Source organism: Meriones unguiculatus, chromosome X, assembly GCF_030254825.1.
Source record: "Meriones unguiculatus strain TT.TT164.6M chromosome X, Bangor_MerUng_6.1, whole genome shotgun sequence".
In the NCBI taxonomy this organism is placed as follows: domain Eukaryota; kingdom Metazoa; phylum Chordata; class Mammalia; order Rodentia; family Muridae; genus Meriones; species Meriones unguiculatus.
In genome coordinates this window covers 40,048,360-40,065,508 of record NC_083369.1, presented here as the reverse complement: position 1 = coordinate 40,065,508, position 17,149 = coordinate 40,048,360, and the positions used below count along the sequence as shown (strand labels likewise).

The 17,149-nt window shown below is 43.9% G+C and overlaps 1 protein-coding gene across 1 annotated transcript; it reads right to left on the bottom strand.

Moving 5' to 3' along the window:
- Positions 1–43: 43 nt before the first annotated feature.
- Positions 44–16,365, bottom strand: LOC110542728 (medium-wave-sensitive opsin 1). The gene is made up of 6 exons (XM_021629255.2): positions 16,226–16,365; positions 11,092–11,388; positions 8,336–8,504; positions 7,119–7,284; positions 3,547–3,786; positions 44–255 (listed from the first exon to the last, which is right to left on the bottom strand). Exons 1-6 carry the CDS (start codon positions 16,320–16,322, stop codon positions 145–147), a joined length of 1,080 nt encoding a protein of 359 aa, XP_021484930.1. The 5' UTR covers positions 16,323–16,365; the 3' UTR covers positions 44–144.
- Positions 16,366–17,149: the final 784 nt, after the last annotated feature.

Below are 17,149 nucleotides of genomic sequence, written 5' to 3'. Positions count from 1 at the left end.
CCATAACCCCAAATTGTAGTAGATATTTCTGGGAATTTTTTTATTTGGGCAATGGGGAAATTATATTTATTTCACAAGGATGGAGGAGAAGGGAGGTAAGACATGGCCAAAGCTTTGGTAGCTGGGACAGGTTGGAGACAGACTTCATGCAGGTGATACCGAAGACATAGATGAGACTTCTGTTTTGGAGGTACTGGCAAGTTCAGAGCTATCATCAACCTTCTTTCCAAAGAGCTGTAAGATGCAGTTTTGAAACTAGAAGGACAGAAAGCATTATTCATCAAAGCAGAAAAGGCTAGTGCACTTTGCTAAAGGTGAAGCTTGGGGCCTTCCATACTGTCACTTTGTGAATGTACACCTTACCTTCTTCCATTAAGAATATTATGAGTGGGATGAGGAAGGCTCAGCTCATTCTTTACACATATGAATTGAGGAGGTCTGAATCATCTAATTTAGAGGTTAATGGCAATTGTAGATGAATTGTGACCACTCCTAAAAAATCCTAATTACTGGAACCTGTGAACGTTCCTTTTTTTGGGAACAGGGGTCTTTGTATGTTACAATGAGGTCATGCTGGATTAGCATTATTACTAGACCAGTGACCAGTATTATTATAAGGAAAAGAAGATTTAGACGACACTACATATACAGAGAAAGGGCTATGTGAAGAATAATATTGGAGTGTCATGTCTGTGAGTCGTAGAACAAGGGAAGCTAGGAGAAAGACACAGACTGATGTTGTCTCAGCATCTCCAGAAGGAACAATCATGCTGACACCTAGACGTCAGATGTTCTGGCCTCTGAAACTGTGAGAAACAATTCTTATTTTCTTGTTTTGTTTGTTTGTTTGTGCAGAGGTAGGAACTTAGCTAAGGCTTTTTATATGCTAGGCAAGTACTCTTCCACTGAGCTACAGTTATGTTGTTTTAAGCCTTGAAGTTTATAGAATTTGTTGTTGTAGCCTCAGGATACTTAGGCAGTGCCCAAAACCAATGCCATCTAAGGAGCCCAACTACAAAGCTTTGAGAACCAAAACTAAAAATGTTCCCTAATGTTAGCTCTATTTGTGACTATCTCCATTCCCTCTAAAACTAAAACTCTGAAAATGAAAACACGTGTTGACATGGATAACATTAGAGGTGGGCTGAGTAACAACATACATTTGTCTGAAAAGCAGATAAAGAAAAAAAAAAAAAGGTCATTCAACATTACTTACTGAGTTTTCACTTCATTCCTGACTGACTCCATTCTGGAGAAATATAGCAGTGAACAAGAATGGAATCCTCTGTTCCAATTTTCTTAGGATATAGCAGAATAAGTAAAGAAAATTTGTACACCTGGCCAGGAAAACGTACTTCAATTCCTACCCTGGTTTCCTGTCTTTCACAAGAATTTCATTTTAGGATTGCTTTCAGTTTTTGGAAGAGGAGATCTGGAGTAGGGCACTTGCCTGGTATGCACTAGACCCTGTCCATCCCAATCACCAGAGGGAGAGAGATGAGAGAGGAAATGAGAGTCAATTGGAAGAACTCACTGAGTCTGATGAAATGCAAGGCCCCAGTGAACACTTCTGCTTACTACTAATTCACATAGTAGACATTTATTAAAAATGCATGTGATGTATTCAAGAAAGAAGATGGCAAATAGCATTCAGAAGGTGGTGAAACTCATCAGGTCCACCATAACCTACTAGGAGGGTCTAAGAGCCATGAACAAATTGTGTCAAAGTCCAATATGGCAGCTAAGGATGGTTGCCATCAGAAAAGACCTTGGGTAAGGCAAGCTCTTGCTTGTAGTGAGACTTCTGGAATTTTATTTAAAAAAAGAAAAACAGAAATATTATAAGAACATGCTTTCATTTTAACCCACGTGTGGGGATATGGGCTGCTTCCTAGCAGCTGACTATGATTTTTCTTGTGCTGTAGCAGAGGTGTGGTTTTGCCAGCTGCAGACAGTTTCTGTGACTGTGTAATGTTTGGAATTCTGGGAACTTTTCAGAGGGTACATAAATGCTAGGGCCCCGAGAGGTGGGGTTGGGGGTTGGTGGTGGTTCAGGGGGGGTGGTTGCAGTTTGATAGTAGTTGTGCTCAAAGAAGAAACAAGGAGAAAAAATTAGATTCAGGGATCTATCTCTCCATCTATCTTTCTTTCTCTTTTATCTATTGATAAGAGGTGAAGCTGGGGTGGGAGGAATAAAGAGTGGGAAAAAGAAAAACCCACAAAGTAGCTAATTCAGCTACACTCTGAACTAATTCATGAGTTCATAAAAGCCCTTGAACTCTTAGCTAGTATATCCAAGAAAGGCTAAACTTTTAAGTAGATAAAAATTCCAAAGTGAGCTATCCTAGAAGCAGAATGATGCACATGGTTTATACTCACTCATATAGACATATAATATAGGATAAACCTACTAAAACCCTGAACATCTAAAGAAACTAATCAAGAGAGCAGACCCTGACTAAAACGCTCAATCCCCATCCCGAAAGGCAAAGAGGCTGGACATCAGAAGAAGGAAAAAAGAGGGAACAAGTCAGGAGCCTGACACAGAGGACCTCTGAAAGGCTCTGCCCTGCAGACTATCAATGCAGATGCTGAGACTTATGGACAATCTTTGGGCAGAGTGCAGGGAATCTTATGAAAGAAGTGGGAAACAGTAAGATCTGGAGAGGACAGGAACTCCACAAGGAGAGCAACAGAACCAAAAAAATCTGAGCACAGGGGTCTTTCCTGAGACTGCTATTCCAACCAAGGACCATGCATGGAGATAACCTAAGACTCCTGCACAGATGTAGCCCATGGCAGTTCAGTATCCAAGTGGGTTCCATTGTAATAGGAACAGGGACTGTCTCTGACATGAACTGATTGGCCTGCTCTTTAATTACCTCCCCCTGAGGGGGAAGCAGCATTACCAGGCCACAGAAGAAGACAATGCAGCCACTCCTGATGAGACCTAATTGACTAGGATCAGAAGGAAGGAAAAGAAGACCTCCCCTATCAGTGGACTTGGGGAGGGGCATGCATGCAGAGAGTGGAGGAAGGGAGGGATTGGGATGGGAGGAGGGAGGCAGCCACAGGGGGGATACAAAGTGAGTAAAGTGTAATTAATAAAGAATTAAAAAAAATTACAAAGTCAAAGAAAATGGAAAAATTTAGAGTTAAATCTAAACACAAGAGGGACAGAACTAGCTAGGATCATTGTGTGCTCACTGAGTGCTTAGGACATCTGAATTCTAACAGCACCTGTAGAAGATTCCTGTCCATAGTTGTGGGATCATCAGAATGGAAGAGCTTGCAGTGCACCACACATTCTTAAGTGCTAGACTCAGGTGGAGACAGTAAAAGCATACCAGAGCTAATGGTTGAGTGGAGGTCTGGCCAGGATGGGTCATATGCAGAGCCTTTCCACACTCAATTTCTTGGAGGATTATCTTTAGCCCCACCCTCAGGGTCTCCATACGGTTTTCTCATTGATGACTTGATTCCAGGTAAGAACCATCACTGATTTCTGGGCCATTTTGAGTTTGATCTGCTCAGGCTTTTGCTTACCTGTCGGTTCATAAAGACATAGATAATGGGGTTGTAGATAGTGGCACTTTTCGCAAAGTAAGATGGTAGGGAGGCCACAAGTGGGTGGAATGCATAGCCAGGGTGGGCAGTAGCAAAGCATGCAAAGACAGCGTAGGGGCCCCAGCAGATGCAGTATGCGAAGATCATCACAAGCACCATGCGTGTCACCTCCTTCTCAGCCTTCTGGGTAGACTCAGATTCTTTTTGTTGCTTTGCTACCTAGAGAAGACAAGGATGGTAAATGGGGGAGTTAGTTAGGGCTCTGTATGTGGAGGGACTATTGCTATTGCTTAGGCACCAAGTTAGGATACTAGCAAGAAAAGGGAAACCTAGGGATCTATGGGGAACAGGAAATGGTCCACCTAGTATCCCAGTCCTGCCTCCCACCCTACATCAGAGAATGACCTGACTTGGGAGCCAGAGTGGTCCTGAAGCTGGCTTTGGAGAAGTTCATGTAGACCTTGAGGTAACAAGTGGCTGGCCTGACTAAGGACAACCCTCGCACCAGACCTTTGATGCTGTTGTCTGGAGTTTCAAAAAGCTTGTGAAGAACGAAGGAGACTGTGCTTAGCCTGCATCTGATCTAGTCTTGTGCTCAGTTTTGAGTCTGAAGTCCTGAAACAGAGCCCTGGAAGTCAAGTTTGCTTTAACTAAACCAGGCCTGGCAATTGCCAGGTGCCCAGTGGGCAATTCAAGAGTCATACACACACTTCCCCCAGGCTTTCTAGAGAAGAACAGAGGCCAGCCTCTATCTGCCATGAAAGACTTGCTGGCAGACAGTTAGCTGTAAAAGGAACCAGGAGGGCTAGAACACAGGAAGAACTGTAACAGCAGTGATGGGCTCTGCTAGCCAAGAGTTAATACAACTTAAGCTGGAGGGAAACCCTGTGGGAATTAGCTAAATTGATTCTGATATGGGACCACCAACCCAGGGACCAAATTGCAGCCTGTATTACAAGACATTAGGGTGAGTGGTGCCTCCTGGCAGAGCTCATGGTCTTTTCCAGAAAGAGCTTATAAATACTTGCTCATGCAGGGGTGAGTGCAAAGCAACTTTGTATAGGTAAAGCACCACCCAAAGGGACTTTCTGCCTTTTGCTACACAGGGTCCCAGCACTGAACAAATGGCACAGGAAGTAAATAGTAGGGAGTTGTTTGACAAAGGGACAATTTATGCTGGGGAGGGAGACCATTAGAAGAGACCACAGAGATCTCAGCATACAGTACCCAGCTTACACATCCCCTTACTCTCATCTGTTTTTTGTAGGGGTTCTCCAGTGGTAGCCTGATGTTGGTGAGATAGGGGCTGCTGACAGAATTGGCTTCCTAAGATGGAGCAACAGACACAGGACAATGGAGATCAGGTCTGAGAGCAAATTAGCGTTCTTGAGTCCACCTTTTGATCTTCCCCAAGAGCCTCATTGTGGTGGTTTGAATGAGAATGGCCCCCATAGGCTCATACATTTGTACGTTAGGTCACTAGTTATGAAGCTGTTTTGGAAGATTAAGAGGTATGGCCTTGTTGGTGGAGGTGTAATCCAAGGGGTGGGCTTTGAGGTTTCAAAAGCCCATGCCAGGGTCAGTCTATCTCTCTCTGACTTCAGCTTAGAGTTCAGGATGTAAACTCTCAGCTATTGCTCTAGTGCCATGCCTGGCTACCCGTTGCCGTGCTCCCCACAACAATTTTCATGGACTCACCCTCTGAAACTGTAAGCATGCCCTAATCGAATCTTTTATGAAGTTGCTTTGGTCATGATGCCTCTTCAGAGCAATAGAACAGTAATTAGGACACCTGTGAAGAGGATGCAGGTGCTCTATTGGCCACACTCCGTGGGAGGGTTTTACTGGGCCACAGGAAAGGCACAGCTCTGCTCCCTTACTGAGTCCTCTAGGAATTGCAGGCAGTCACTTTCCATCCCATTGGACTGAGAACAAGAAAGCCAAGGTTTGAGACTATAAGAATTTCATTTATGTGTGTCAGTCCTATTGTGTCTGAATGGCACCATTTCACCGGAGCTGTTCACTACCTCTAGATCTCATAATCTTTCTGACTCCTTTTCTTCAATAGATCCCTGAGCCCTGAGAACAGGGGTCTGATAAAGACATCCTATTTATGGTTCTGACAGTACACACAAGATCTGCACAAGTTCAAACCATAAAAAATTTCAGCACAGGGAGATAGAAGACCCACCCCTAACCAAGAAACCATTTGCAACAGAGACCTGCTGGGATAGGGAAAATCCGTTTTCTCCAATGGAGTATCACTATGTGTATCTGCTACACTCCACAGTAGGCTCCATGCCTAGGAGTAGCTGTCTTAACACAAAACAAACTCCATGTTTGTTTTTTTATCTGTCTCTTTGTTTGTTTGTTTGGTTGGTTGGTTTTGGGATTTTGTGAACTTTTTATTTTGGTAAATTTTTTATTAATGATTTTTTGTTTGTTAATTTATTTTGAGTCTTGCTTTTTGTTTTATGCTTTTTCCCCCTAGCGATGAGAGCGTGAGAGAACATGAAGTTGGGTGAGTAATATCTGAGAGAAGTTAGGAGAGGAGAAAGAGTATGATCAATTAAAAACTCATCAATTAAAAACAAGGAAATCATGAACTTTGCAGGCAAATGGTGGGAACTAGAAAAGATCATCCTGAGTGAGGTATCCCAGAAACAGAAAGATACACACGGGGTATATACTCACTCATAAGTGGATATTAGACCTATAACATAGGATAATCATACTACTATGTACACTTAAAGAAGCTAAGCAAGGAGGACCCTGGGTAAGATGATCAATCCTCATTCAGAAAGTCAAACGGGACAGACATTGGAAGAGGGAGAAAACAGGGAACAGGACAGGAGCCTACCACAGAGGGCCTCTGAAAGACTCTACCCAGCAGAGCATCAAAGCAGATGCCCCCTGCATAGCTATTTGAAGGGAGTGTCACTGTTTGAGAAGGACTGGGAGAGGTGGCCTTGTTGGAGTAGGTATGGCCTTGTTGGAGTAGGTATGGCCTTGTTGGAGAAAGTGTGTCACTGGGGGTGAGGTTTCAAAAGCCTTACCCCCAGGCCATCATTCCTGTCTGTGCCTGTGGATCAGGATGTAGGTCTCAGACACTGCTCCAGTATCATGCCTGTTTACTCACCACCATGATCATAATGGACTATAAGTCTCTGAATCTATAAGCAAGCCCTCAATGTAATGCTTTCTTTTATGAATTACCTTGGTCACAGTATCTCTTCACAGTGATAGAACAGTGACTAAGAGTCATGGGGATAAAAAATAGTATAAGCCAGGCATGGTGGTACACACTCAAAAAGCAAAGGCAAGTGGATCTTTGTGAGTTTGAATCTAGCCTTTATGTACATATCAAATTTCAAGTCAGCCAGGGCTCTATAGTGAGACCTTGTCTCAAAAGAAGTACCTTAAGAGACTCAGGTGGACTGCTTGATTTGGGATCAGAGCAGTGTGGAGGCAGGAGAGTTATCAGGTGTGCCTCTGAGCTTGCCTAGATATTTTGTCAGTTTGGGATGAGGGCAGAAGGGTGAAGGGCTTACTGCTCGGATGGCCAGCCACACTTGGAGGTAGCAGAGCACGATGATGCTGAGTGGGAAGATGCAGCACGTGACCATGAGAACCATCATATAAGACTGAACCCCAGGATACGAAGTGCCGCTGAACACGTCTGGACCACAGGATGTCTTCAGGCCATAAGGCCAGTACCTAAAGAGAAGGGCCAGCAGCCCATCCTAAATCATGCTGGGGCAACTTGAAACCTCCCCAATCAGCCAGGGCATACCTCTGACTTGAGTCAGAGGGTTTTTAGATGGAGAAGAAATGAACCAATTAGAAATGAGCAAGTCAATAGCATTTCATGTCTACACAGTGTTGTACTTCCAGAACATTCTCATCATCTTAAAACTCTCAAGTCGGATTTTTACACTTCATATCATCTCATGTCAAATATTTTTTTCTTTGTGGCAAAATATGCATAATATAAAATTTGCCATTATGACATTCAAGAGTTTTCCAAGGTTATGCAATTATCATCACTATATAGTTCTAGCATACTTGGCTTTCATAAGGAGGTGGGGGGGTTCCTCTTCCTCTTACTTGTTAGGAATATCTATGGATATCTAATTTTTTTAAGCCAGTTTATGTCAGGGCTGTAATGAAGGGACATGAAAGCTTATTTCATAGAATGATGTAAGCTTCCCAAAGAAAAAACATTTTCTGCCAAATACCACAGAAACTCACACTCAAGCTTGTTGTGTACAACAGTGAAATTAATTGTCTATGTTTCATTCCTTCCAACAAAATATCTGAGCCATCACCTCTTCAATTTTGAATATTTTCCCCAAAGAATGAGCCTGGCAAGTACATACAGGACCTCTGTGACCTGGTGGGCCTCCTACAAGAAAGGCCTGGTACAGAGCTTATAAGAGGCCCTGACATCTAAATATACCTTGTGTTCACTTATACTATAGCCCTAGGTTGGGCATTTTGGGTAGTCCTAGTGTTCTTGTGATCTTCTTATGTTTGAGATAAACATTTCTATAGTCTAGAGAGTGGGCCCCAGGGCCCCTTTTGATGTCATAGGCAAATCTCTCCATACATTTCTGTGCATGCTGCACTAAGAGTCTGGGGAGAGGTTCCTCCTTCCTTCCTGTAAGCAAGGGACCATGCAGGTCCAGAAACCAGAAATGACTGCCCCGAAGGTCACAGTCGGACCCTCCACACATGGGCACACAGGAGCTACTTCTTACACTCTTACCTGCTCCAACCAAAGATTGGTGGGGCTGTCCACACAGCAGCCCAGACCCAAGAAAAGATGATTCCCACAGTGGCCAGCTTAGCATCAAATCTCATATTGCCAAAGGGCTTGCAGACCACCAGCCACCTCTCCCAGGAAATAACGGCCAGGGACCAGAGGCCTGTGATGCCTATGGGGAAGAAGAGATAGGGCTTCAAGCCAAACAAAAGCTTTTCCACACTGCATCCTCCTCCTACTAGCTGCAGCATTCAAGACTCCTTTTCAGCTGCCACACCAAATCCTCTGAAATGTTTTCAGATTCAGACTGTGGTGGACCTCTTGGTGAATGTATAATTTTTCAGTACATTTTTATGACATGTGTATCTCACCTCCTTTCCCCATCTCTTTCAGGCTCTTCTGCTTTGCTTCCATGCTAAACCCAGTGACTTGCTTTCTTCCCCTCTGTCTTCCTACTCTCTTTCTCACCTTCCTTCTAACCACGGTTATTTCAACTCTAGAGCAGGATGTCCTAGTTCTAAGTTTAGTTACTGAGGCAGTGAATCCCAAGGTTGGTAACTTAGAACTTTTATAGCTCTCTCCTCAACCTCAGCCTGCACACCTCATCACCAAAAAATGAGGCAAGAAAGGGCTATAGTAGTTGATGGCCTTGTACTTGTGTGTTTACAACGGCCCTGCAAAACCTTTTTTTTTTTTTTCCTTTCAGCCTCTGGGACTGTCTTATTTTGATGCCATTGATGGCAGTTCTGGAAGCCCATGTCCATGCTGGCATGACCACATGAGATGTCATTGTTCCAAAGAAACAGAACATGTGATCCTTCCTATTTGTTTGCTGTTTCTTTAAGAGTTTGAGAACAACTCTGATTCTCTCCAATAGTTTGTAGGGTGTCACAGGTTTCTAGTCTTTTTGTGCCAAAAGGTGTATACATAGGCCTCAAAGACACATGAACCAGGGTGAGGAAAAACATCTTTCATTCACCTAACCTCTAAAGGACACTATACATTACCTTCTATTATGAATTTGGCAGTATTAGCAATACCTCTGACTCAGTCAGCTAGATACTGTTAGCCACTGGGACATCCCTCCAGCTCCATTTTAGTCCATAGTTCAATACTTTTGTTTTTGTTTTGTTCTTTGAGACGGGGTCTCTCTGTGTAGCCCTGGTTATCCTGGAACTCACTCTGTAGACAAGGTTGGCATCGAAATCAGAGATCTGCCTGCCTTTGCTTCCCAAGTATTAGGATTAAAGGTGTGTACCAATACCCGGCAATACTTATAATATTTTTAATGAAAAGCTATGTCACTAATAGTTAAAAGTTTGATAACTATTTTTAATGTAGTTGGCTGACTTTGAAATGCTGTGCATTTCGTTTTATGTACTTGCAAATATTCCTGAGGGTAAAGTATGCCATGACACCAAAATCATGCTGGCTACTTGATACCTGAGTCAACCAAGATGATACTGTGAGTAGGACAAAGGCAAGCCTAATGGAAACAGAGACAGAGATGAGGATGGCACTCGGGAAGGGCCGTGTAACCACCCAGACACACATCCATAACTGAAAGCACTTGGACCTGGGAAATAGACTTTCTTTACTTGATCTTTCCTGAGTACTCTACCTCTATGCTTTTGGGATACTGCCCCGTACTCCCTCTGCTCTGAATTTTATCTGCCAATGGGTGAGAGACAATGGTGAGGAAACCAGGAGCAGGAGCAAAAACAAGAGTAGATAGCTGCTGATAGATACCTACCAGATACACAGCTAGGCAGGTGGGGTTTCAACCATGTCCAATTGTGGATCTCCCACTCCAAGTCTGGACCTCTCAAAGTCCCTGCTTATATGCATGACATTCAAATCCCCCTTTCTCCTATAGGCTCAGCAGAGCCTGTCTTACAGACCCTGGACTCTCCTTACTCATGCAGAGATAAGGTAAGAAAGGGATAACAGATGCACTGTGTTGTCACCATCTAGTTACTGGGTCCTTTCTAGCATAGAACCTAGCACACTGGTACTTTTTAGCAACTACTTTTTAGGATGTGTATATCTGTGTAGCCATGGTGTACATGTGGAGGTTAGACGACAATTTTTGGGAGTTGGTTTTCTCCTTCTACTAGGTGGGTCCTGAGGATCAAACACTAGGTGGGTTTTCTCCTTCTACTAGGTGGGTCCTGAGGATCAAACACAGCTCGTCAAATCAGGCTTCCACAGAACCATAGTATCAGCCCTCAGCTAGCTAACCTAAGTGACTCATAGCCAATAGGTCTTAGTGGTGGTTGTAAAGAAAGGTGTACTAGAATATGGCCAATATCTCAAACATTTTGGGAACCGTCTTTCTCTGGGAACAGCTCATCCAGTGCCATTAATCAGCCTGAAGATGGGATGAAAATACACATATCCCTGAATTAGGTAGAAGTCCATCCAAGGTGACCTGAACCTGTCCTCCATATGGTTCTGGAATTCTCTAGTTCAAGATCTATCTCTTCCCATGTGAGCCCCAAGGCCCCAAACTGGATACATTCAGCCAGAGCCTATCTTAATGTTGGACTCAAGCAAACTGAGTTAAAAATGTGTGCTCAGATGGAAGCCTTCAAAATTCTGTAATTCTGTCCCCCGACCCCTGTGCTGACTGTGAACAGACTTTTACCATGAGTAATCTCCCTTCGTACTGTGCCTCATATACATGCACCATTTGTGAACCTTAAGATTTGCACTATGGTTTTCTTTAGGCACACCAGGTTGTGTCTCCTTCAGCTTACCACACAGGGCGACAATGTAGCCTTCCACGACGCACAGAGGGTGGCCTAGTACGAAGTAGCCATAGATTTGGTTCACAACACTGATAGTGCCAGCAATGATGGTCTCTATTAGGTCAGCAATTGCCAAGTTCACCAGAATCCAATTCAGAGGATGGCGCAGCTTCTTGAACCGTATGGTGGCTGCCAGCACAAGCCCATTAGTGAAGACTGATGCAATGACCACAAAAATCATCCAGGCGCTGGTGAGGTGGTACACCCACCTGGGAGCAATGTGATAATTGGGGCCTTCAAAGGGACCTGGAGGCAAGAGGTACAGAATACAGAAGGAGCTACACAAAGCTTCACACAGCTGCAATAGTATCTTGATCCCACTTTTCCTTGTTCTATGTGAGCCCTGCATATGAGCCTATTAGGGTGAGCCATAATTCAGTAGGACTAGTGTCCTTATAAAAGGGGGACATTTGCCACTACTGCCTTTTGCGGGAATAATTAGACAGGGTCACATGCCCCAATTTCTGCTATTGTATAATAATGCTTCAGAGCACTAGGAAAGCACACACAAAGAGGCTTGTGCTTGCTAGAATTCTCCAGTCTATGCATTACAAAACCAATAAAAATAAAAAACAAAAAGCAGGGCAGGAGAGATGGCTCAGTGGTTCAGAGTATTGTCTGCTCTTCCAAAGGACCAGAGTTTGAGTCCCAACATCAACATGGCAGCTCACAACTGCCTGTACCTCCATTTCCAAAAGATCTGATGCCTTCACACCAACCAATGCACATAAATGAAAATGAAATAAATTATAAAATAATCAAAAACCTCAAAAAGAAAACCCCAGCACAAAATAGCTCAAGAGAACCAAGACTGTGCTAGCTCCCCCACCCCGGAAATTGCACCCAGTGATACTTCTGCTTCACTCTATGTACAAGCCCTATTTGCTTCTAACAGAAAACCCTGCATCGCTTAGCAGGAACCCCAAACATGAGATGCGGGGACCCCAGACTTGAGACTATTGGTCTCTCTGCAGAAGGGTATCAAGTAATAGGGCTTTTACTAGACCCGAGCACACAGAAACCTCAGACTATCAATGGATCTTCCCTGAGAAAGTTCAGCAGGTTAACTGGAGCAGAGAAGAAGGAGCTGGATGGTGTTTGGAACTTCTAGTTTATAGACAAAGAGGCTAGAGAAATTGAATGTCAGAGATTCTAAGCCAGAGCCCCTTCTAGATGATAGACCGCAAACCAGGCAGAGCACTGACAAAGAGGAATAAGGGAATAGCCAGGCCCAGGAAGCAGTCAGGGAGGAGGACCAGAGCCTCTAGCAATGACACCAGGGCAGCCTGTTTCTTCTGCCTGTAAATAGATGAGCAGGATCCATAAAGAAATGAGTAAGAGAAAGGTAGCAAAAGTCAACTCCCCGGCAAAAAGTTGTAAGGAATGCAGGAAAGGAAACAAATGGGTCAGGGAAGCTGGACTTCTTCAAATCTATCTTGTGTTCTAGACTGTCCTTTGAAACATCATCATCATCATTATTGTTATTACTATTATTTTGAGTTTTTTGAGATCAGGTCTATCTACAGAGCCTTGGATGTGCTGGTGTGGCAGCTTTTTTGGAGTTATTGGCAAATTGGTGTGCACATCTCAAGAAGGGAATTTAGCCTCTCTGTCTTGGTTCCTATCCAAAGCTTGGTGGCTAAGAGATTGACCTTGGAAGCAGAGGGCTCTGGCCCTGAGAACTAGACCATAAATTCCATATAACCATGGTAACCAGACAGCAGGTTCTGTGTAACCTTGAGTAAGCCCGCTTATGTTTTGGCTAAGTAAAATTGCCTGTGTGAGAAACTGCTTGTACTTTTTTGCCTACTTCAGTGTTAACCTGACGTCCATTAAACCGACACTTTGATCAGCATGTAGACTTGGTGTCCTTCTCTGAGTCGCTCTGCCTCTCTCTCCCCAGCCTTCTCTCAGGTGGTATTCAGGTGTCATTGCTGGCCGGTGACATGATGGAACTCACTATGTAGACCAGGCTGGCCACAAAATCACAGAGATCTGTGTGCTTATGTCTCCTGATTGCTAGGAAGTAAAGCCAGGGGAAATAGTCAGCTTGGCATCCCCAACTGCTTCACATATCTCGGCACTGTGCATCAGCAACTTGTGATTCCCCAAGAGATACTTCCGAAAACTGTCTTCACTGAGAAACAAAACACCAGTTGGATGCTGGTCTAACCACGGAGGAAAATTTAAATAAGAACTTTAGCTTCACTGGCTCTCATTTAACTTCAAGATTGCTATTCCTTTTTTAAGATTAATTTTATTATTTTTAATTGTGTGTAGTTGTGTGTGTGCGTGCGCGCGCACGTGCGCGTGCACTGGCATTTGAATTTAAGTCCTCTGGTAGAGCAGTAAGTGCTCTCAATTACTAAGCCACCTCTCCAGCTCAAAGATTACTAAGTCTGAAGGTCATACATTTGTGCCTTGCACCATTCATTTCCTACTAGCTTTGATGTAGAGAATAACTCTATGGTGTGGGTTGTGGGAACAGTTGCTCAGGGACCTGAACTCTGCTTATGCTGAAAGTACTGTCTCTTTACTTGGGCCTGCAAGCTTCTGATAGGGTGACTGGGATAGGATGACAAGAACTGATGGATCTGTCTCCCCCCTGAAGACACTCAGTGCCTTCTCCCTTCTTGAAGCTTCAGACACCTACTAGCCACCATGACTGGTGGCACTAGATCAGGAAAGAAGTAAAAAAGAGGCAGCACCTGGATTTCTAGGACTAGCCAATGTCTTAAATGAAAAATAGAACATGTTTTGAGACCACAGCTATAGCCAGGAGAAAATCTCCAGGTTACCCTAGCAAAGAAAAGCTTCCTCTCTACCCTCTGTCTAGAGACTAGCCTGACTTCTTCATTTTTTTTTTTAATCGGCACTATTTTATGTTCAAGCTGAGAGAGTCTATTTGAGCTGACGTCCCAATAAAGCTTTGCACTAGAGTTCCTGGCCCAGGACTTGCTCTTATTTCTGTTACTTCTGCCAAAAGATGCTTCTGGTACCAGTCAGACTTTCAGATCACCTGTTAATTTACCGGAAAAAAAAAATGACAATGAATACAACTCAGAGGAGCAGGCCAAATATCGTAAACTAGTCACCAGCACTGTATGAAGTGAGAGAAATCCCAGGGGAAAATGGTTAATTTTTTTTAAGTACAAGGAAAATAAGAGATGTAGCAATTACACTGTGGAAGGAGATACAAAATAGACTGCTTGCTTAGCATACAGAGGCCCTGCGTTTGATCTAGTAATTAACATGAATCTGTAAATTTCATCTGAGCTTTGATTCAAGTCAACTTAAAAAAAAAGTATAACACTTTTCTGGTCATAGTAGTACATGCTTGTAATTCCAGGACTCTGGAGGTTGCATGAGTTCAAGCCCACCCTGAGCTATAAAGTACCAGGATGGCTTCAGAAGCATAAGAATACTCTGACTCAAACCAAATCAAACCAAACAGACGAGTATGTGGCTGTCAAGACAACTCAGTGGGTAAAGGCATTTGCCCCCAAATCTGGCAATCTGAGTTTGGTCCCTAAAACACACATGGTGGAAGAAAAGAACTCACTATGCTCCCAAGTTCTGACCTCTGTGTGGTATATACCCTATCTGATAAATAAGTAACTAAATTTAAATGTAAAACAAAACAAAAACATGATCTTTTTGCTGCAAAAATATTGAGAGCTATGTAGCCTTGGCTGGCTGAGAACTTGCTATGTAGACCAAACTGACCTGTGCCTCACAGGTACTAGAACTACAGGCATATACCATTACTACTGGCTAATTTACTTTTTTTTTTTTTTTTGACACAGGGTTTCATGTATGAAAGACTGGCCTCAAACTCCATATGTACCTTGAAATTCTGATTCTTCTGCTTCTGTCTCCTAGGTGCTGGACTTACAAACATCTGCTGCTATGATCAGTTGAAAGTAAAATATTTTTAACATCAGCTAAGATGTATCTAGAAAACATTGCTAAACTTTTGGTATTAGTATGACATCAAAGTTATGTTTTGTAGAGTCTTTTCATCTTAGAGGAAGAGACTGTGGGAATGGAGGGAAGAGAAACTGTGATCAGAATATAATATATGAGAGAAGAATAAATAAAATTAAAAGAAAGATATAATGTGTTAGATTTATGTTTAAGAATCACGAGGAAACAGTGAGGTGGCTTGGTGCTTGTTGCCAAGCCTGACAAACTGAGTTTGATTTATGGTGAAAAGAGAGAACTGACTGCCCCAAGTTATCTTCAGATCTCTACACATACAAAATAAGATAAAACCTATGGAAGTTAAATGATAAGGACCCAAGTTCATGATACTCTCCCTGTTCATTTTGATATATGCTTGAAGCTTTACATAAAACAAAGCTTCTGGCATGAGAAAACAGGATCGTTTTGCCTCAATGAAGCCCGGGACCACAACAATCCTATGGAGGTGAAGTCTGGCCTGAGGTCCCTGTTCCTACAGTGGAAGCTTCTAGGGAAGCTTTAAGGAGAAATCGGGTGCCAAGTGTAAAGCTTTTTGCATATGTAAACCCAGCACTCCGGCTGCACTGATGAGTCCTCAGTTCCCAGAACTGCTCAAGACAGAAAGAATACTTGTTAGCTCTCCTCTTCAGAAGTGAACAGCTTTGGTGGTATGCCTTGCTTGGGACCCAGGTCGTACAATGTAGTTGTTACAGTGTCTTCTAACCTTGTCCTTGTCCTCTGCGACATCTTCCACAGCCCCCCTTTGTGGAGCCAGGCACACTCAGATGCCCGCCAGACCTTCCTATTGGTGTCAATGGGTCTATATTCTTTTCTAGACCACCTCTCTGGCCTCCTTGTGGCTTTAGAGTGTACAAAGGCAGACCCTGTTCTTCCCCTAAGGAGGAAGATATCATGGGTCCTTTTAAGGACACGGATTTCCAGAGGTTAGGGGAAATGTGTGTGTGGTTTTATAATGCATCTTTTATCTGTCCATTATGACATCATCATTAAAGCTAAGGCAGAAGGGTTATATAGAAGAAAGAAATTGGGGGTGGCTGGTAGCTTTTTAGCATAGCTACCCTGGTCTGGTGACTGAACCTCCAGTACACCTGTTGCTCACCTCTGGTACTGTTGCTGTTGGTATAGGTGAAGATGCTTGCGTGGGTGCTCTCCTCATAGCTGTCCAGTGTCTGTTCACCTGTAAGCCTTTGGGCCATGTTTGTAGAAAACAGTGTTTCTGGAACCTGTCAGAGTTGGCACATTGCCTGTGGGGCTACAGGCCTTTATATATCAGCCTGTAGGATCAGCCCAAGCCTCGTTACCTTAAGGGCTCCCAAACCTTTCACCATCTGATCTCTTAATTGGACCCAGGACTTAGATTACCCTCTCCTGCCCTCACTTCCCTGTTCCTGAGTCAAATCCAAAGGGGTGGCTCAAGGCCATTTGCCTGCAGTGGAACCTAAATAATGCACTCCCCCACCCCTCCCATTCCTGGCTTGCAGGAGAGCTTGTGGGAGCCATTGGAGCCCTTGCTTGTTTACATGTCTTCCAACTCTTTCTTCTACTGTGGGTAAGGCAGCCCCTAGGATGGCGTTTGTGGCCCAGAGCGTAAATAGGGAAGCAGCTCAGAGTTCCAGTCTACTTCTCTTCTACGGTTCTGTTGAATGCTCCCGGAAACCCAGACTGTGTTGCAGGACCGAGTTTGTCAACGGGCCCCATGGGTACAGTGTGTGTTAGCAGGACTGCTCTCATGGGAAAGGGGATAGTCGCTGACTCTGCGCTTCTCTTTCAGCTCCAGCCCTCCTCGTGCTCCACCTTTGCCAGCTGCAGCTCTTACTGTCATCAGGGACTCATTGTCGGTCTATCCCAGAAGCACGGCGCAGCACTTGCAGGTGTTCACATGGTGCTTCCTTCTGCCTCTCCAAGTGCACGATGTGTACTTGGGCTCTCGCCGCCTGCTGCCTGCTTCGCGCCTGTGTCTAGACAGGGTGCCTCACTGTCCTCCTTTGCTCAGAGCAGCGTGGCTGCCGCTGGCACCGAAATG

Excerpts from the sequence above, each read along its gene's own strand:
- LOC110542728 (XM_021629255.2), bottom strand. The coding sequence starts at position 16,322 with ATGGCCCAAAGGCTTACAGGTGAACAGACACTGGACAGCTATGAGGAG. Across the intron at positions 8,505-11,091 it reads CTACATTGTCGCCCTGTGTG|GCATCACAGGCCTCTGGTCC; the intron begins GTAAGCTGAAGG and ends TCTTCCCCATAG. Across the intron at positions 256-3,546 it reads ATGTCTTTATGAACCGACAG|TTTCAAAACTGCATCTTACA; the intron begins GTAAGCAAAAGC and ends CTGTCCTTCTAG.